This window comes from Semicossyphus pulcher, unplaced genomic scaffold (genome assembly GCF_022749685.1).
Source record: "Semicossyphus pulcher isolate SPU_LCO1_2020_fin unplaced genomic scaffold, fSemPul1.0.p SCAF_13, whole genome shotgun sequence".
Taxonomy (NCBI): Eukaryota; Metazoa; Chordata; class Actinopteri; order Labriformes; family Labridae; genus Semicossyphus; species Semicossyphus pulcher.
This window is the reverse complement of record NW_027211637.1, coordinates 7,906,059-7,928,441: the sequence shown is the minus strand read 5'-3', so window position 1 is coordinate 7,928,441 and position 22,383 is coordinate 7,906,059. Positions and strand designations below refer to the sequence as shown.

General features: G+C 42.4%; 1 protein-coding gene across 1 annotated transcript in view; it reads right to left on the bottom strand.

Annotated features, from left to right (window-relative positions):
* Positions 1 to 187: 187 nt before the first annotated feature.
* The window catches only part of snphb (syntaphilin b), a 31,272-nt gene continuing 9,076 nt past the window's right edge, over positions 188 to 22,383 (bottom strand). The window contains exons 2-5 of the mRNA XM_069660960.1: positions 8,078 to 8,257; positions 7,363 to 7,470; positions 6,411 to 6,560; positions 188 to 5,865 (exon numbers count right to left, since the gene is read on the bottom strand). Coding sequence (XP_069517061.1) covers positions 3,870 to 5,865; positions 6,411 to 6,560; positions 7,363 to 7,470; positions 8,078 to 8,217 — 2,394 coding nt within the window. The 5' untranslated portion in view covers positions 8,218 to 8,257 and the 3' untranslated portion in view covers positions 188 to 3,869. The remainder of the gene's footprint in view (positions 5,866 to 6,410; positions 6,561 to 7,362; positions 7,471 to 8,077; positions 8,258 to 22,383) is intronic.

Genomic DNA, 22,383 nt, shown 5'->3' with positions numbered 1-22,383 from the left:
TGCTACGTAAAGTGCCCAACTGTCAATCAGATATCACATTCATACCCGTTGGCTATGCCACCGGGAGCAATTTGGGGTTCAGTGTCTTGCCCAAGGACACTTTGACATGTAGCCTGACGGAGCTGGGGATCGAACCTCCGACCTTCCGATTGAAGGACGACCGACTCTACCACTGGGCCACAGCTGCTCGTAGAAAATACATCTTTATTAACTTTTTGTAGTTTTGTAGTGGCCTGGTCTTTCTGGAAAAGATTTTATTTTCAAGGTACTTCTGGTTGAATAAAGGTTAAACAAAGTAGACAAAAATGTAACAAATATCTCCGTCGCAATATCCAGCCGGTCAAACAGTCAGAGAAATAAGAATGAGACAAACACACACATGAGACAACAGAAATGTTTCCTCCATGCTGTTTAATATAGGGGCTTTAGGTCTTTATACAGTGCGGTGGGAGTGTTAATGGAGAAATAGCCTACTGATGTATTTTACTGTACACACTACTATTGCCATTAAAATAGTTAATTTACATGATGTTATTTGTAGATAGCAATGATGTCAGCTGAATTTCTATACAAGGCATTGAATGTCCTCAATGGTAGGATGTTAAAGGACTTGGTATAACCTCTGTATACATTAATTCTCATTACATAGGCTATGGGACAAATACACAGACAAGGAATAAAGCATATGAGGACAGTACACATTCAAATTCTGACCAAAATAAAAAGCTAAACACCACCCACCTCCTCCTGTCAGAGTAGGACACTCTCAGGATAATCGCCTCCTTGGCATTACAATAATCTTGGAATAGATTTTATTAAAGTGCTGTATGGTGAAGATTGATTGGAGGAAAGTCATTAAAATTGTTAATGAATAAACCAATCACACCCTGATGAGTCTCAAGACACTTAATGAAACAAAGAAAGATTTGAAACTTGCATGCTCAAGATAACTTGTGCGCATAAAGTATTCTCCAGTGCACAAATGTATCTTGTCCGAACAGGATTATTGGTTGCACAAGCTGTTTAATGAAAACTTTTGCGAACAAGTTATTTAATTGTGTGTACAAGTTATTGTCTTGTTTGCACTTTGTGGGAGATCTACACACACAAAATTAAAAACATAATCTTCCTGGACTTTGTGAGGCTCTTTAATAGCGTAACAATGCCCTACACATAATGTACCTCCACATAATGCAGTTTAAGTGTAGACTGTAGTGCATAGAGGTAAAATAAGGGGGTTGAGATGATTGCTGCTACCCACAACAAGTCTGAACCTCGAAGCCTGAACCTCTCAATAAAGCATCACAAGTTCCCTAAATGGACCTTTTCCTTTCCCATCACCTTGTGTTTATTACAACAGCCTGTGTTTAATGACAGCAGGAGAGTTTGCTTGACTGAAATGAAAGAACAATGCTGATATACGATATCAGTCGCATGACTTTCACACATCAACATTGAGAGGAGGAGGCCGCCTCCCACATTCTTACGCCTGTTCCCTGACAGGATTTTATGGCTTTTGGTAAAACATGAATCAGCCTCCTAAGCCACTTTAGCCGAGCAGTTCATACAGTTAGCATATGAGAACACAACAAGTGCACAAACTCAGAACAATGAAAGTGATGCCGGGAAAAGGTTATGGACGAGCACATGGGACTAACTGAGCGCAGAAGAGACAGCCCTGTGTGTCTCTGAGACGTTTACTTAATCTTTTCACGTATCTCAATGCACTGTTTATGGCTGCTCCTTTTTGGATCCTTCCGACAATGTGACAACCAAACACACACAGGGGTTGTCATGATTGTCAATGTTGACAGACAATTATAATAATTTGACCATGTAGCATAAACTGCACATTCAAGTGAACAGCATTTAGACTTAAATGTCCATTGTTTTGAAGGGCCTGCTGATATATTAAGTGTAATTAGGTCAAATGTAAAGAGCTGAGATCAATAGCTCTTACATGGATGAATGGCTTTATAGTATACATATAAATAATGTAGTATATTGTATAATTTTTAAGGATCTATCTGCGTTAGTGCTATTAACTTAATTGAGACAAACAGAACAATCAGTCAGAACTTAGTGGACATACAATCTCAACTTCAAGTAATTGCTTAAAATTCATAAAGTGAACAATAGTGCAAAACATGTCACCCAATAAGTCCAACAAAGAAAACCCATGCTGCTTATTTCTTCACCGAAGAACTAAACAATTCAGTAGGCATCACATTATTTCTTTTGCTTGTGTTGGGGTGTTTCTTGATCAACGTTTGGCTCTGACAGATGGATTTTGATTTCATAGTTGTAGGCTGCTTATTTGCCCTTATTACATATAAAGTTAAACATCTGAACAAGGTCAGCGAACAATACATTACCATTAGATGCCACTTTCATTACAGTCCTCTCAAAAAGCACATTCAAACAAAGAAAATACCCTGATCCTAAATGCGATAGATTGTTGATTACTTACATGTATTCTCCATGTCTAGAAATATTTTGCAGAATGATTCATTAAACAATAAAGTAGATTGTTACAGTGACTAACTCTTGTATGGTGGACTTGAAATACACACCACTACTGTGACAATTAAACTACACCACAAGAGCATTAAGTCAGCAGAAATATACAGCACAGAGCACAGACTGAGCACAACTCACCTTCAGATCTACATCACAGTGTCAAACTGAACCAGTGAGTATCTACAAACAAGTGTCTGATCATCCTATGACTTTCCTATTAGACTGATGATTCTAAGAGATTTCTTATGTGTGTTATGTGAAAGGAAAGTAGCCCAATGTCCGTTTAAGTTCTTTCAACAAATCAAAGGTTTAGACCTGCACTCAATGCAGGAAAGTCCACCATGAACCATAATGTTCATATTGTTCAAATTATTTTCGTCATTAATAATATTGTTTTTATTACTCTCTAAAAACTGAGAGCAAGGAATGTGACTACAAAATAAAAGGAGTGAGAACAAAATGACTAAGAGGTGTGAAAGAACAATTAATTCCATTAGTTAGCTCCCCATGAAACCACCACTTGTTGAGCAAGTTGTGCATGGGTTAAACACACATGATTTAATTTAAATTGTGAGCTTTATAGGTGCTCCTACGTGGACTTGGAGAGAGCCAAGCTATCTGTTCTCTCATGTTTCCAGTCTTTATTTTAGAATCAGTTTGATTTCTGAGAACATTGTTGTTTCTTGACAGTAGATAAGTTCTGTGTTTTAAGTCTTGAAGACGTCAGAGTTAGTAAAAGTCCCAATAGTATCCCTTTATAGGAAAGCTGCGGTCACAGCTGGCTAAATCTGACTTGATATTGACAAATCCCTGGTCAACAAGCAGAGCGTAGCTCGTCTACAGCTGACGAGATATTTTGGTTACACATGTACACACTCTTATACATATACATACCATATTTCATGAAGACACTCACCAACACAGTTGGTTTAAATGTAACATGTCAGAATAGAGTCACAGTTCAATGAACCTTTTAACATTTCCCTGTATTGAAAAACAAAACAATCAGCGTTAAACATCCAGCATCCAGTAGATCATTCATTTCAATCAGCTCAATCAGTTTTGCACAAGTCAGTAATGCAAGCAGACATCTTGATAGCAACAGCAAGGACCACTGGGTGAGAGACAGAAAGAAGCAGGACCAGACAGAACAGAGTTTACCAGCCAGAGATCCTAATCTTGAATCCACATTTTCTGTACCAGATGCTCTCCTCGGTTATTAACTTGGATGGGAAAAGCAAGACAAGAAAATGTTTCTTTTCCTCTCCTCAGACTACAAGCTGAGGATCCAGACCCATACAGGAGATCTTATACTTAAGGACCACAGAGGTGCTGTAGAGATTCTCCTCTTATATCAGTGATCCACCTAGGTCTCCCCCGCCTGCGGGGTAATGCCTCAACCCACCTCCCCTGCGCAGTGAGTGCAGCGCCACAGTGCAACAGCCTCGTAGCAGCGACCCTATATGATACATGGGCTGTCCCCCACGGACTGGACCCCGGCACAGCCACGCCACTGTTGGTACCACAGGGATGGCCACAGCAAGCAGATCAACCAGAAAGTGACGACTCCAGTAGCTTTTCTGAATTGTCCCTGGATCAGGTGGATCTTCTCCATCTGCTGCGGCGCCCCCTGTGGCGCCTTGTTCTTTAGTTTCATCTTCATCATTGTCCTCATCGTGGACCTCCACTACAGTGACACCAGCTATCTCCATGTGGGATGTAGAACTCCTGGGTTGGGAGGTGTGAGGCTGTTCTATGCCTGGTGATATTCCTGGAGGACTTGGACTTGACTCTGCTGTCTCTACCTGGGTGGATCCTTGTGATGGACCAACTTCCTCCTGCCTGTCTTCCAAATTGAGTTTTTCTAGAGTTGTACCACTCCGTCTGCCTTCTCCACAGCATCCTCCAAACGTGAGCTCACTCTGTGTCCCTGCTGATGCCTCTGATAAATTGCACTCTGTTGCTGGAGCAACCTCCACCACTGCATGCTCAGCTTCCCCCTCATTCCCTCTCACTGAGCCAGTTTGCGACAGCTGCCCTTCTTCTACCAGGCTAATCACTGTTGTTTTCTCCTGCTTCTCTGCTGTGTCTTCCTTCTCTCTCTTCTCTTTCTCTTGTTTTTCCTCTTCCTCTACTTCATCTTTTCCTGCACACAGAGGACTTTCCATAGAACATGCTACAGTTGCAGACCGAGGCATGGTCGGGGCCGATGGTGTTCTGGAAACTGGAATTGGCTCTGTGGCTGTACTCATGACCGTCGCTGTGGTCACGGAAGTTGTGGTGGTAATGGAGTCCAGCTCCTCTTCCGCCTCATCAGACATCCAGGTGGAGGTGGGGCTGCAGGCCTGGGAGCGGAAAGTGCGTTGCTCTGCAATGGTGTCCAGATCAGAGGGATAACCTGCTGTTGCAGGAATGGGGCAGCTTTCTGTCTGAATGCCTGTTTCTCGCAGTGGGTGCAGGTAGAGGTGGTGGTGAGACAGGCATGGATGGCTGATACAGCCCACTCCACCCAGGCCGCAACGAAATGGTGCCAGTCGCTCGCCTGTACACACGCTCTCATAGGTGGCGGAGTGTGGCATAGTATGGGGCACAGAGTGAGACAAATTGTGAGGGAAAGAATGAGGCAAGGTATGGGAGAAAGTGTGAGGCAGAGAGTTTGGCAGAGAGTGGGGCAGAGAGATGGGTAAGGAGTGGGAAAATGTTTGTGTGTAGGAGTTGAGTAAAGATGCTGTTTCCTCAGAAAGGAAGGCAGCCTCCAGCAGCAGATCGGCCCGGCTTGGGACACTGCTTTCCCCACACACAATGCCACTGTCCTGGGTGCCATCACCTGACAGACAAGGGAAGTCCTGGCCATTGCTGTTCCGGTCTGCCAGTGCTTGATCACTCAGCTTAGTGTAAGTGGAGCTCCGGGTCAGAGAACGGGCTGGGGAACCATCACAGGAGCAGGACCCCCTCCCCCCTACTGCCGGTTTGGGTACTCCACCTGGACTTTCCCCTGATACGGATGCTGGTGCCGAACCGCCAACACGGATCCGACAGCCTGGTATCACTTCTCCCTCCTTGGCTAATCCAGCCTGGGCTAGCTCCATGTTTAGCAAAAGGTTCTCAAGCTTGTGGTTCTGAGTGTTGATGTCCTGAAAGTACTTCTGGACTCCTGCATCCCCACTTAGCCCTCCAGCATCACTGAGCCTGGCACGAACAGTGTCCACAGCCTGTTTGAGCTGCTGGATCTCCTGACGTGCCTCCTTCAGGGCCAGCTGAGCCTCCACCCGGTGACATTCCTCCTCGACCCAGTCCTCCTGCATTCTGTAAAGCTGGCCTCTTAGCTCATCTATCTCTGTGTCCCTAAGAGGGTGACAATGGGATAGAAAAAAGGGAAATCAAGGAAAAGAAGAGAGAGAATGAGAGAAAACAAGAATTACGAGGATAAAGATATCAGGCTTACGGTTAATTTAACCTTAAACCTGGAAAGGTACTTAAGGACAATTAATAGCAAGTCAGACAATAGCTGTGTTCCATCGCAAGAAGTTTCCCCAGGACTCAGTGTAGGGATCAGAGTCTAAATAAAATCCCAGGGACTTTATTTTACCCTCCATAAGGTCCCTGTTTGGGGGAGGTAGTGCCTTATGAAAGTACAGGGACTTTTGGGTTGGGACTTGCAGCTCTGAAAATTTCTGGTCAGTTGAGTCTGCAGCATTCAGGAGACTCTTTCACAGGTCAGCAGACTACTTTGGGTTATCTTCACAGGTCTTTAAACCTTGCTGGAAAAGCAGACAACAATGGGCTTCGAGAAGCTAGCTCCTGGGACTAAAAGCCCTAGGTACTTTCGGGAACACAGCTAACACAAGAACTGAATTACTTATCACCTCTGTTCTACCTCATTATCTTACCTGTCTTGCAAAGTGGTAATGGTTTCCCTTAGCCTGGCCCGCAGGTGTCGTATACACACCTCTTTCTGTTGCAAGGGTGTGAGGTACTGCTCTGGTGGAGGGGGGCGGATACCATGGTTTTCTGTGCATGACATGTACTTCTTATGACGTCTAGGACACAAGAATTTGAAAGTTTTGTTTTGAGGGATTGGAAACTGATTTCACTTTGCAATATGTTGGGTATCACTTTATTTGTCCACTTGGTGAAATTCAATGTTTTAACACAGGGCTTATAAACATGCAGCAATGTGTGAAAATGGACTGCTGGGGGTACAGCACAATGCCCCAGACAGTAAAGGCACAGAGGCACAGGAATGTCAAAAGAATTGCATGATAAAAGAGGAGAGGGGTTTGAAGAAATGGGGCAATTTGTATTTACATATACATTGCATATTAAGGAGAGAACCTCTCTTTAGAACCCAAATCCTGACATGACCCTACAGCTTCCTCAATGGTTTCCCCTATGTAACCTTTACGAACCGGTGGTTAGTTAAGTCTGTTTCTCTTAGGGAGGTTATGCTAGCAGTCTGGTAGCAGTCCACCAGTTAGCTGCTATGGGACAGCTAGCTAACCTTAGCTCCAAAAACAACAGCAGAGAGAAACAGTTTTAATGTACAATAATGTACACTCAAACAATATGGGATGATGATCATAGCATTTTCAACAGACATGCATTGCACGTCTTAACAAACCTAATATAGTATACATTTAAAGTCACTGTCCTTGCTCCTTAGTAAAAGAGCAAGGGAATACAAATACATGTTTTGGGTATATCCAGTTATGATCTCCCGTTTTGGTAGTAGTCGTACAATCAATCATTCTAAAGAGCATATTATAGCCTACAACAAGCACTGCGTAAAATAGGTTTCTCAAGTCCATCAGTGAACATGCTGTGAAATTTCTAATACCTTACCCTTTGGTTGGGCTGCAGTCGCTGCCTTTACAAGAGCCTGAGTTGCTGCTGCTGCTGAGGGAGGTGTTGCCATAGGGATCCCTATTGCTGGGTGCGGCTGGTGTCCGCCTGGTCCAAATAAGAGCAGACATACTAATCTGTTGCTGCTCATACCATGAAACCACACTTAAGGCAACAAGACGAAAATGAATTCTGTGAGCTGTTGAGCAAACCATCTGTTCAAAACCACGAATCAAAATGGATATGAATGGACAAACATCAATCCAGGTCCACTAACATGCCAATATAACACAGAATCACACAAAAGTACACAAATACAAATGTTGGGCCAAAGTGACTTTAACAGACAGAGGTTTGGTCATTGAAACAAGTGTGCACTCCTTTGGCCACAGTTTGGTTTTCAAAAAGAGAATGTGCTCTGCAAGAATGAAACCAATGACACAAATCACAATAATATATCTGCAAGAAACATTCCTAATAAAGTGAAGTGAATAAGTTGATAGCTTTCAATAAAGAGTATATATAAAAACAAAAGGACATACGTCACAAGAAAGGAGTGATATGTCAAACTAAACATGATGCGATGGAAACCATTCAGATGTTTTCCACAATGTAACATCATGAAACATTAACAACAGTGCAAATGGACTCATCATTCCCATGCTTCAGAGAGTCAACACTGATCTGGGAGAAGGAAGAGGGACTCAGAACGGACCGGGAATGAGGGGTTGAGGGAGAGTTTGTTGAACGGCTGTGGCGATCTGGAGACTTGGTGGAAGTGTATCCTTTAGTTGGCGATTTGGTGGATGCAAGGCCTTTAGTTGGGCGCATTGATACCATATAGCCCGTCTCCATCGGGACGTAGTCTAGCTCTATGAACCTGCAGTAGTCAAACCTGATCAAGCAGAGACAACAGATTGTTAAATCACAGAGGGCAGCAGATGAGCACACCAGAACGATACAGTGTGCATGCTTTAAATGTATGCACACTGTATTATTGAGGATAAGACAAAGCTATCTGGCATGAAGCATGTCTTAGGATTCACCCAAGTCATTCAGAGCCTGAGCTGAGGGCAGGTAGGGGCTAAATATCAAAAAGCACTCAAACATTAAGGGGCCCAAGAGAAATGGCTCACTAAAAGCTTTACTAAAGGAAAAGCAGATATCTCTGATACTGCTTTAATAGTTTAGGCTGCTCTTCTTGGCTTCCGATATCAAACATCTACACAAGTATTTGCAGCTATGAGGCCTTTGTTGGCAGAGAACAATACTTTGCTTCCATCAAGGAAGCACAGGAGATAAACTGAGACTAAAGATTTAGAAAAGCAGGGGAGCGAAGCAACATCATCAGCATTTACTCAGGTAATCCACATTTTACTCCAACCAAGCTTTAGGATGTCATTAAAGACATAACAGAGACATGAAATTAAATTCTGGCAAATCTGAAACAAAGAATTGAGTAGGCAATTAAAGGAAACAAAGACCTATCAACCACCAACAACCCTCCATGTCTTCTTTCCACACACAGTGACTGCAAATACTGTGTATCTTTCTGTTTCTATAGAGTAACCACTATAACTAAGACAAAACAACCTCCTTTTGCACTACTAGGGCAGATTAAATGTATAACTTCTAACATTTAGGTATACAACAACGCTTAACCTTTTTATTGTATTTCAAATATAAAGCTAGAACCATGAGACAAGTAGCTTAGCTTAGCTTAGCTTAAAGACGGAAGCAGGGGAACACAGCAACTATTGAAGAAACCAGGACATCATTGTGCCTAGAGAGAAACATAGTGCTGAAGAAATGTATAGGGATTCTAGCTGAAACGCTATTGTGGAACATTTTGGTTAAAATATGGATCGCACTTTGTTTTCTGAAGGACCAATGTTAAAAATGCTCAACGTGAGATTGTATAGAGTTACAGAAGCTACTATAATGGAGGCTAGCCTGGATGTTGCGCCAGGACTTTGTTTCTATTTCTAACATGATTCACCCATTTCTGTTGGTCTACAGATTAAACACATGAGAAACAATCTTTACAGAGGTTTAGAGGTGCTGGCAGGTACATTTTGAGCTTTTGAGCCAGGCTAACTGTTCCCCATGAGTCAGTCTTTATGCTAGGCTACGCTAGGTGCTTGCTAACTCTAGCTTCATACTTGACGTTTAAAACTATAGAGTATTGCTCCTCTCATTGACTCTTGCCAAAAATGCAAATAAGCGTACCTCCAAAAAGCCAAACTCTTCTTCTAAGTTAATTCATGTCAGACAATGAATCTGCAAAAATCCCCTCAGAGACCACAGAAAACAAACACATCACTCGAATAATGATGCTGAGAAAAAACAAGCACATATTTTCGACTGCTCCTATCCTGCTCAAGAAAATAGTGGTTATTTATCACAGCATGTGGTAGCAGGAAAGAGGAAGGGTAATCCAAGACATTGCTTGCTGACAACCAATACTGCAATGCTTTATATTCAGTGACATTATGAAGCACAGTGCATGTTGTGATGACCTGTTAACAGGACAGAGCCGTTGCCCATCACTGGCCTCTACAGAGGGAGGAGAGGACAAGCAGGATAATTCAGCCAAAAGGGATTTTCACACAGGACATGATAACGCCATGATGACTGTTAGTTAAAATAGACGATGGTTTATGCGTATATTGGCTAATGTTTGCTAACTTCATGTCCTTTTTCAACTACTTTGATTTAGAATTTAACTACTGTTCAACAAGTTAGATAAAATCAATTTTAGTCTGAGGTCATACTTGGATGTTAATGTTCCAATCAAATGTTCCAATCAGTGTTAAATACTTCGCTGGAAATGGTTGGAACCTGTTCAATATTACACAATGGTTGCTAAAGTTGACGCATTAACACAAAGAGGTGTGATTCTCTGTTCTTTGTGAAAACATACACTACAGTCCAGAAGTTTGGAATCGCCTTTTATATTGATGATCTTCTTTCTTTAATAATGGGCATCTGACATAGATAACAAGCGTTATAATTCAGGAATCAGATGTAGTAATTGCATTGTGAATAGTATTTGCTCCAAATGAAATTAAACTATATCAGTTCATATTATAACCATCCAATAACCTTCTGTTTCTATTTTGAAGTTGAAGAATTTCTTGCTAACACATCATCTGTCATGTTTTGTCCCTGTTGTTAAGTTGTGTATTTCATTTTTGTGTTCAGTTGTCATTTCCTGTTTTACTTTGTCACCAACCTTTTCCTCTCATGTTTGTAGCTTTACTTCCTACCTTTGTGTTATTTTCCCGCCTTTGTGATTGCTTGCCCCGCCCTTATTATTTTCAGCTGTGCCTGATTTGTGTCACCTGTGCCTGATTACCCACAGCTACCCAGTCTATTTAGTCTTCCCCTGTTTCTGTGCCAGTTCATCTTCAAAGCTTGTGCTAGCTAGTCTTCCTTGTAGTTCTCCTCGTGTCTCTGGATCTTTGATTCTTGCCTGCTCCCCATGGACTCAATTACTGTAAGCCTTTTTGTTCTGCTTTGTTTGTATCAAATACATCTGACAGTCTGCTTTTGGGTCCTCTCTCGCTGAGTTAATACAAAACCTGAGAACATACTTGTTAATGAAACATAACTAATGGTTTTATTTTGCACCCGGCACTGAAAAAGCAGCCTGTACTTAATAACATCTGCACAGATTTTAAGGCTATGCTTTGCTTGTGCCCTTTGCTTGTTTGTCTGGTTGAACCAATGTACAGGGTTTTGTTTTCCATGCACAAAACCACTTCTACTAATTACTTTTTGGCTAACCCGTCATACACAATACGCCTACTTTATACAACCTACAATTATGAAAGTGTCACAGTTTGTCTCCCTGTTCCTCTTAACAAGTCACATTCCCACTTCCCAAGGTCCCTTGCAATTACCCTCCTCTCTACCAGATGCCCTCGGACTTTCCTTCCTTTCCCAATCTCCACACCTCTTCCTTGTTCTAATGAGCCCTGCAGTTTCCTGACATCCCTAGCACCCAACTGACCTGTCTCCACTTTACATATACCAGACCATTACCTTTTCCCTTTCCGTTTAGTCCTTTTTGCTGTGATTTGCTGCTGTCTTGGGTTGTGGTTTCCTGGACCTGCCTACCTAGCTACCTGACCGTTTCCTGTTACCAGTTTGCCTGCCTTTATACCCACCATTACCTGGCTGCACCATAAATTGTACAAGTCTGCTTTTACCAGCTGCATTTGGGTCCCTACCTTCATCTCCCTGGCAGAGAGACCATTTATAAAATAGACTGTACGGAACAAAGTCTTTGTATTAGGCAGTTCCAAACTTTTGAATGCTGGTGTCAAACTTTTCTTTGTGCAACTCCAAGGCTAAGTGAGGGCTGTGAATAAACATGTCCTGTGTGATACAATAAGGGAGAAGGCCAGATATTGATGACTACTCAGTAGCTCCTCGGAGATCAATATATGACAAAAGCTGAGACAGAACAGAAACAGGCAGGGGGACGCTGAAGCAGTGAGCCTGGAGAGGGACTGAGTGAAAACAAACAGTGTTTTAGGTGTGACACTCTATCCCATCCATGCCGGGGTGTCTGGACTGTGAGAGGCAGTTGACGTCTGTTGGAGGTAGTTGTAGGCGGACTGTAGGAGCTGAGTGTTGCCCAGCAGTCAGGTGTTAATTTGAGTGGGTTGAGTACAGTGTTATTGCTTGACGCTGGGGTTTGTTTCTGGTGGAGTCTTTGTTTAAAAAAGCTGAAATGGTTCTGCTGAACAACATCTCATTTTAAGTATGTAAAAAAGCATATTCTCATTCTGGGACATGTTGATGTGGGAAGGTTCCTAGAATCCCTGATACGTATGCTTTCCACCTCCTGTTAAAGTGTATTCAGACCAAAACAAAGCATTTTTTTATGCAGCCTGATTACATACAAACAATGCAAAGACACGACTAGATGCTAATTTTCACTAGGCACAGTGAATGACAAAATCCTGCGAATAGATGAATTGAAAAACCAAGCATTTTAAAAGTTGTTTGCTGTTGTTGTTATAACTGCCTCCAAGGCCGGAGAAATACTTGCTGCGTCATGAACGTAATTGTTCACATTGGAGGATACCTCTAGAGGGCACACCAGTGAGCTCAGGCGGTATGCTACTACTGTATGTGCGGAAAAAACAGACATTGCGACGCTCGGGGAAGTTACTATTATGTTAATTCTGAATTAACAGTGGCCTGGTTACTGACAAAGTTTCATATTCAGCTCAGGCGACTGATGACCGGTGGACAGAACACACCATCTCCACTGCTGCTATGTTGACCCTGACACATCCTGTCTGCCTCTACCGTTCATGTGCATACTGCATCTCTAGCTAAACTGTATACAAGTTGACAGGTGCTCTGCAGCTAAAACAGAACAGTGTAGTTGGTGTTCATCTGTGAAATACTCGTGCCAAGCTAATAGGAGTCAGGCATTGCTAACAGGTCACCAGCCTCCAAGTAGTGGCAGTAAAATAAATCCAGACTCGGTTAATGGAAAGGGTGGTGACATTAACCAAGTTTTACGGGACTCTAGGTGGTGCATGAACCACGACAAGCAATATTTGTTATCCTGACTCATCTGGAAGGGTGAAAAAACACTTGCAAAAAAATTCACTTTGCTTTGGTCTGAATGCAGCACTAGTCTTAACAATCTCTACCAATCTCTCTACCTAACTACCAATCAAGTTGGATAATATCTGGGACCCCTTAGATCACTGAGGAACCTCTTTGGGATAGTTGATGAGCAGATGTTCAATGAGCAAGGGGAGTTGGACTTCAGACTGTCTGCTCAAATCTGTCTTTTGGAATATCCAGAGCGACCTCAGATTGATTTCAGAAAGTCTGAGCAGAATTCATGCTGCTAGCAGGGTGGTATGTAAACTGATCTTTCCTGTACTGATTGGCAGGAAAGGAGTTCTTCAGCGGGCCCTCACAGAGGGATTGTTTGGAGGGTGGGCTAATGGATATCCATTTGTAATAATAGTTAGAAAGCCATTGTGTCTGATCTGATCACTTGTCAATAACATTGCAGACAGTCTGCCTTAGAGATCTGATTTTAAACCAAAATATGGATTTCTGTTTTGCCTGCAGTCAGAACAAATAAGTTATCTGCATGAAGAGACAATTCATGTGGAGTTTCAGGAAGCTCCTTGATGGAGTTGTCAGTATGCAGAGATTTCTGCCTAAGTGCCAAACCCTTGCAGGAACATATGGTAACCAGCAAACGGACAAGTGGAGTTGACTGGTGCGTTGACATTATTCAATAAATATCCTGGAAAGCTATTTATTGCCTTGTCCCTGACCAGTCATCTGCATCTATCCAACATATCTAACCAGATTTACCAGAAGGTGGTAAATTTAAAGGGTAGAGAGAGTTCCTGAGACTTGCTCAAAGCTGATGTCTCACTAACTCTGTACCGTTTAACTGGTTAGTGTCGGTTAAAAAAACATGGTGCCCTTGATTGAGTGTCTGGTTGATCCAGGGATGGCTTCGACAGCATGACATAGATCAGGGTTTCCCTTGTGTTTTTTTCCTGCCAGGATATCTATAGACTTGAGGTGATGTGACACAACAACACAGTTTGCTGTTGTTGATGCCAACTTCAAAGCTGAATATGAACACTGAGAGCTCCAGTTGGGATCTCAGAGCTGTTCTCATGTTATTTATAGTGGGATTGTGACTTAACTGCAAACTCTGGAGTCTGTTTTCTACTTTTTATACACAATTAATGAGGGAGGCAGGTCAGCACTGCAGCAATTGACCGTTCACTACAACCAGCCTTCAAAGAGGATATGATAAGCCCATTGTAGCTTAGCAACGAGAAATAAGCAGGCCAGGCATGTCAAGCTTTACATTTTTCCACATTCTGACGCAATATGCATATAGAGCTTTATTGAGAAGGATACATTTTTAGAGTTTGAGTTTGGAGGGCCTAATCCTGTTTCCCTTTTCAAAACCAAAAGCACTAGAGCAAAAGTTTAAGAAATGGATTAAACACTGTATTTATCTTATTCTTTAGCATGTCCAGCTAACAAGCTTACTAACTGATTGTAGTAGATTTAGTATTGTCTTGTAATGCTAAAAGGGAAAGTTGCTACAAAAAAGGGCCCTTACATTTTTTGTTAGCATACTTGGACTAGCTAGCTCCTCACTGCTATACGAGAAAATGCTTCCTTATCCATGTTTTTACGTGGACAAACTTGTAAAGATGCTTAATTAATTTTTGCTTGTCGTTTTTACCTCTCTTTGTTCGCGTAAAGTCAGCATGAGAGAGAGTCTTAACAAGCTTGTAAAGTTATGGTTAGCTTAAAAAGCTAACAAGCTGGATGATAAATGTTTCCAGTGACCCTTGTTCTAAAAGACGGTGGCCGAGGTTTGTCTTCCTCTGCTGAAATTCAGGAACCAATTTTGACTACTGAGATGGTTACTTTGCCACATCATCATAAACAACAATATGTGTTGTGCTAGAATTGAAAGCTTGACCAGCATGGCAACAGTCAATAAGAGCGGAAGGCGGTTAGCAAACAGGTAATTGGATAAAGAAGGGAAAACCATGTCTAAGTGAGACCGTTAGCATAAATGTTGCCTCTGTGCTGTTAAGTGGCTACAATGCATGCCGGAGCTACAGCTACGGATCATGCTTTTTGTAACTGAAGTTATTCTCACGCAGGGGGCGCAGGCACAGGAACAGCCACCGGCGCTGTGGCCCCTGGCGCAGCCGTCCCCGACCCTGACCCTGACGCCGGCTTCGGCACCGGGACGGGCGAGGACGCAAGCATTTGCTGCAAGCGGCGTTTTGGCTGCAGCACCTTCAGAGGGTTGAATCTGAGAAAAGAGACAAGACAGAGGAAGAGGAAGTTGTCTGTAGACCATCACTGGTCCAAATAGACCGTGACACCTCAATAACCTTTAACCTTTATCCAGTTAACAAGCCAAGGGAGTCTAGTTGCTGTTGGAGAAAACACATTCGATAAAATGGTGCAGTAAACTTGCAGGTCACTGATCGGTGTAGGAGAGGGATGACTGCATCAGGTGTATTTTAAGTCTTCTTGTCAATACTATCTCAGCTCCTCCAGCAGGATCATGAGAGGTAATTGAAAATCTACGGACACAAACTTGGGTTAAATGCTGAGACAACCTTGACTGTGGAAGAGAGGGAGGGAGGAAGAGAGAGCTGAGTAAGGGTTAAGGGCACCAACTTCTAATAAGTAACACTTTATTTTGGGTTTAAGGTTGTAAAATCATTATTTTAAATGTTATATTTAAAAAGTGTTAAGTTATAAAACATTACTTTTGGGTTGCCAGTTTTCAAAAAAATTCTAGAGAAAGTGAAAAACTGAAATATTATCAATAACTAATAAATAATGACTTTAAAGAATCAACAGCCAAAGCCAAATTTAACAAATTTTTAACTTCATCTCTGTCAACCAGGTGTGCAGCATGATGCACCTGAAAAATCTGTTGTTGCTTATTGTGCACAATGCATTCTGGTATATGTAGGCACTTGGCAAGCATGACAAATCAGCTGTCTCAATCAGCGCAATCTCAATCATTTACCATAGACAATGATTTGACATCTGCAATAAAACGACAGAATTTCCCTTGAAAAAGACGGTCGCAACAAATGAGTTGTCTGTAATTTGTTATGTTAAAATTAATACCTTTAATACAGATGTTCTGCAGCACTTTTCCAAAAGGTCAGAGGTCAGACTGTCCATTGGAGCAGTGTACCTGATGAACTTAAAAGGTAAGAAGACAAAGCTAAATTTCTCTTGCAGGAGGAGGATGGAAACACTAGCAAGAGAGACTTGTCACAACCTGGCAACCCAAGTCTTCCCCCTAATTAGAAAGTGGTGCCGAGTTGGGAAAGAGTTCTGAAAACAGCTGAAACAAATAAATCATGCTCATTACAACATAATTATGTTGTACAAATATATACAGAGCAAACCATAACACTTTTACACACAAAATTATACCATCTCTAATGAGGTCTTGTAACAGGGTTTCATTTTTTAAGTAGACCCGTAGCAACATAACCGAGCAACAGCAAAATCAAATGGCCTCAACAAAGGCTGATGAAAGTGCTGCTCCAGCTGGACTCTTCTGGAGGAAATATCTCCTTCCCAATATCACCTTTTGGAATCATGCTTTAAGTTAAAGATATAATTTCGAAGATTTTCATTTAAATAAATGTCTGTTAAGTTACTATCTATTGCTGAATGAGGTAACACAATGGTGACTGAGCCTATGGCGCACTGATGTAAAGCCTTCGCAATTGCAGTATTACAGACTGGGTGTCTGGTGCGACTTTTGTTGAAAAAATCACAAGTGGGGCCCAGTTAGTGACGCATTGTCCATCAGCCAGCAGTGGTTGGTCTGCCAGAGAGGGTAGGCGGAGCTAAACGGCTGCTTTTCCGGTCTCTGCAAGTGTTGCCAGTAAACAGTAATCTACTATGGCTGAACAAACAAAGAAAGATCGATGACTACAGATACAACTTCAAAAATGCGTGAAAATCCAAAGAAAAAGAAACAAATTCGACGCTCAGATGAAGGCAAAAAAAAGTCTGAAAAGAAAAGCGACCGTCAGCGAGGAAAATCCAGAGTTACAACCGGAGCCAACCACGGACGTCACACATGTAAACTGTCTAGATATATGGAAAGTGTGCTCCTGCAATTACCGTTTATCACCATGGGTACCACCAAAGACAACGAAACTGATATCTTCGAGATTATAACTTTAACCTATGATTGCAAACGGAGAGACTTTCTATTCCCACCCAGTCTTTCAGCAAAAGGAAGGACTACTAAGTCAGCCAACAAGTAGAAATAATGATGCTGTATTATTGCTTTCTTCTGTTAAGGTTTTAGAAAGCAGACACTGACACGATTAGAAATGCAGAAAACGCCATGATTGTATGTACAGTATAATCTAAGTTATTTATGTTATATGAAAAATATGTCGAACCAATATTTACCAAAAATCTATTTGCATAGGAAACACTTGCAGACCAGTCACGTGGCTCAAATTGTGCATGGATTCATCTTTTTCAAACATGAGGTAACTTTACTAACCTGCCGGACAAATCCTCACAGCTCTTATAATCCCTATAATAGCACGTCAGCTTACATTGTGCAGGAGTTCCATGGGGAGCTCTTCCACTGTACAATCCTCCTTTCAAAAACAATCAGTTATCTTTTGCATCCTTACAGGAAAACGTAGTTATTTCTGAAATGTAACATAATCTTGGGAAACAAAACAATCAATATGAAGGAGCTCTTGGAAATCGGTGTAGTATCTTGAATGCTGTAATAGCTATCAAAGTTTGATTTTTACTGCTGTTATTGTGGTTCTAACAGATGCAGATCATCTCTGCTCCTACAAGATTAGAAGGACCTCTTTCTTCTGCATCCTGCACAAGGCCAGTCACAAAAAGTTGGAAATATAAGCAAAGTCTAAAGTCAAGAAAGGTCAAAGGCTTTACTTCTAGTTTGAAAAGTAGGACCATAAAGTTGCATCACTCTCACAATTGGGCCATTTGGAACTGATTTCCTGCTCTGAGATGCTTGTTAAATAAGGCCCTGCTACGGCTTTCTTCAAATCTCGGCAGTGGCTGTCTTACATTGCAGCCTCTACCCCATTCTCAGATGTGAACCCTGATGTCAGAACAGGTAACAGAGCATCTCTGGCTACCTACCGGCGAGAGCCCGACCCAGACCTCCTATTGGCTGGCGCAGGTGCAGACATGGGGCCGGACAGCCTCTTGCTGAACCTTGAGCGTCTTCTGTCCTCAGTTTGCCTCTGTGTTCTTCAGCTCAACACTGAGAGCCTGCAGGAAGACACACAGACATGACCAGTGAGTGACCACATGCAGCCAGACACAGACAGCCAGAGAAAGAGAAAGAGAGAGTGAGAAAGCAGAAGCAGTGACTAACAAAAACAGGGCTTTATTAAGGTCACTCACACACACACACACACACACACATGCTGAGCTTTGCTGACTGACTGCGTTTGGCTCTTGATGCCTCAGCATTCAGCATGGTGCCGCAGAATCAAGCTGACACTTAGCTGGCAAAGAAACAACATCAAGCTTCAGCAGCCAATCAGTGTCCAGCAATGAGGCAGAACTGACCAATCATCACCCATCTGTCTCATCTCAGGCCGAGCACCAGTGAAAGTGGCAGAAGTGAGCTGACATTTGCATCTGCATCTGTATGTGAGGGCACACATCAGTGTGTTAGTCGAAGTGTGCGTTTGATCATGTATGTGGGAGCTCCCATGAGCCTCTTGGAGTACTCTGTCACACACACACGTGGCTGTGTGGATGCAGTGAGATGAGGACAGAGCGTCTCATAAACATTTAATCATTACTCCTGTCAGTGCCCTCACAGAGCTGGAGAGAATAGAAAAGCACACAGAGGGGAAGGAGGAGGATTATTTGCGTCGATAACACATCACACAGCTTAGTAAGAGCCGTGTTTGTGAATGCATGGCTCCTGCTTAAGGTCACCTTCCTGCATGCTGTGTTGTACCTCTGCCAACCACGACTGACTCAGAAAGCTGTCCTCTCTCCCACTACAGTCAGTGAATAAGGTCATACAGTCGTTGGATTATCTGAAACAAAAGCTCATATTCTTATCTCTCTGCGGCTTCACTTAAATAACATCTTATTCTTTTCGATCCTGGTAATTCTATAAAGCTTCTTCCTGTAGAACTTTATCCATATCTGAGCTCTACTTTATTCCTTTAGCACTGTTCCTCTGCTCTTTCATTCATGATTTTATAGCATCATTAGTCTGAGTGGATACAAAACAGCCAGATGCCAGATGGGAACTGCGTCTGTGTTAGCTTGTGCGTGTCTACACGTATATTCTACGTCACGTTCACAGCCTTTGTCATAAAGGGAAACTCCACAAATAAAAGGGACACACAAACTTAGATATTGTGGACGTACACACGCACATTTTTTTTTTGCAGGATTGTGTACTGAGGGGGCTATTTTCAATATGCACACAGGAAACTTTTTCAACCTTCCTTTTGTTTTTTTATTTCTTTTAAGTATAAAGGGGAAAGATGGGTTGTCTATTGCTGCTATATAGACGGATAATCAGCTGTCTGCACCGTCATCCACAATGCCCTGGTACATTTTTATGATGAAGTGGTGAGCACTGTCGCCTCACAGCTAGAAGGCCCCTAATCTCTAGATTCTACATAGAAATGTTGAATCTGTAGGCAGGGATGGGGATTTTAGGGACAGCAAGTTTTCTGGTTTCCGTTTGTAGTACGCTTGTAGTCCAAGCAATATTGACCAATCACGTATCAGCAGGCTGCAGCGTCTGCAGGAAAAAAAGTCAGAGTGGAAAGCAAAAGCAGGCGGAATCTGCCGTAATGCCATCCCGGCATCTGGCGATGATTCAGCTTCTTATTAATCTCTTCAACAAATGAACATTTTAAACATTTTCTTCTCCTCTTGAGGACAGACCTGACAAAGCTTCATTTTTACTTTTTTTTTTAAGATAATTTTTTTGGCATTTTGCCTTTATTGTACAGGACAGCTGAGGAGAGACAGGAAATGTGGGGAGTAGAGAGTGGGGGAAGACATGCACCAAATGGATCGGCAGACCGGGAGTCAAGCCTGCTCTACCAACTGAGCTAAACCAGCGCCCCTCATTTTTACTTTTAACAAATCTGCATCATGATGTTATAATTTCAGCAAAGGTAAGACCCGTTAATTAAAGTAAATCACAAGAAAAACAGGTTCTTTTACGGGTTCATACCACAGTTGAAAGAAGCCTCTGTGTAACTTACTATTTACAATAAAACAGAGTCACCAGGAATAGATGACCGGGCGCTCCGCCGTGGGGATTTAATGAACCAAGAAATGACGCCATTTATTTTGCTGACACTTCTAGAGGGGCGAAATTCGCGTCACTTTTGATCTAAACACATGGTCGCTTCTCAAGTTGATAACTGGACTGTAAACAATGCAGTGCACAGAAAAGGAAGTCTTGACTGGAAGTCGTTTATTGCTAATTGATGGCTGAACCAGACACGCCCGACATGTTCACTGAGATTGTAAGGCCCCCTACATTTGAATCCTGGTTCGAATGTAGGGGGTCTGTGAGTTTGCATGTTCTCCCCGTGCATGCGTGGGCTCTCTGCTTGTACTCCGGCTACCTCCCACAGTCCAAAGATATTGTTGTCTCTAAAATTGGTGTGAATGTGGGCGTGAAAGGTTGTCCGTCTCTCTGTGATTGTCTTGCAAACCAGTCCAGGGTGTACCCTGCCTCATGCCCAGAAACAGCTGGGATAGACAAACAGTATTGAAGCTGGGAAGACAAACAGTATTGATAATGGTTGTATTGATGTTATGGAGTGAATTATTTCAACAGTTTGACAGGATATGATGTTTTTGGCCACATATAGACATGCTTCTCTTCATATCTGTAGAGCTCCAGCCTAAGCCAGCCTCCATGTGTAAAGCCGTCATCACTTTTTGCCAAAACCAGAAAAAGACCCAACACAGACATAAAACTACCAGCCTTTCAGCCCTCTGAATTGTGATTATCAGATACTGGCAAAGAGAGACAGACAGACGGACAGTGGCTCTGCTCTGTTTGAAAATGGTAAGTCCATCCAGAGTCTGTATAGATCAAGTGGGTTTTATTTCAGGCTGTCTCGCCTCGGACGACATTCGGAGAGTTTTTTATTTACTATTGGGGACAGACTCCTTAAAGCAGCTGGTGTTAGCTGCATGTTTCTTTTATTTTGAAAATACGTCCTCTCTCCTCTCACTTCCCTCTTTTATTTTCGCATTTTTTTCTTCCCTCTTCTTCCTCCTTTCTAATGGATTTTTGATTTAATAATGTTATCCCTTAATCTTCTTTTTGTGTTGTCGTATGCAAGAACACGCTCATGCAGACACGCACACACATAAGCATGTGCCCCAAGCAACTTACCCTAGCGCCGCTAACCACCAGGCAGTGTAATTATATTTTTTGTTCATGTGGTGATTTTTGTTATTTGTTTGGTTTGGTTTTTATTATTGTCGGGTTTTGTTGGGAAATCTTACATCTTCTCACTCTATGCCTCGACCCCTGTTCTGTGTGTATGCACTCTGCAATAAAGCCGATGAATTTCACTTGCATGACTAAAAAAAAACATGACTTTAATGTTCCTTCTCTATTGTGCAATATGGCCTTAAAAATATTGATTATTTTTCCATGAATTTTACACCATATAAAGGAGAAAGCCGTCTGTTCTAAACCTCCAGCCTCCATCACAACAGATCAAAACCACATGACAGCACATCATGCAGGATTTATGAAGCTAGGCCTGTTATGTAACACTTTCCCCAACCATACGCATCCCGAGTGAGGTCATCACGAAGCAGCTTCTGCGCTGACGGGACAGAAACACAGAGCAGGTAGAGAGGGAAGATAAGGGGAGTAAAGTGGGGAGGAGAAGGAGAGGAGAGAGTGCTAATGAGATGAAAAGAGGAGGCGGTGCACCCTTTTGGCGAGTGTTGTTTCATGGGCACTTATGAAAGATAAGACCACACACACTCATTGTTCATTCCCTTGTGTCTGCAGCAGAGGAAATGCTGCAGCTTTCTCCTATAAAAGACCTTGTCCTTGCTTTCTACAATGATATGACCTTGAATAATCTCTGCATATATCTGTTTTGCAGAGCTGCAGTGCATGTGTGTGTTTTTTTATGAATGGAAGTCTATATACTTTACAAAACAGTATCACAAACTAGAGAGGGAGAAACAGCTGGCAACAAAACATGCTGCAAGAAAAGATGCAGAGAAACTAAGGAGAGAGAAGACTGCAGTGAAGAAGCAACTCACGACTTGCACCCCAAAGATCAAGACGGGGTGGGGAAGGAGTGTGTGTGTGTGTGTGAGAGTGTGAGAAGGCGTGACGCACACCAGCAAATCTCCAGAGCCTCCTTGAACACCTTGTGCATTCCCTCTTGAGAAACAGACAAACAGAGGTTT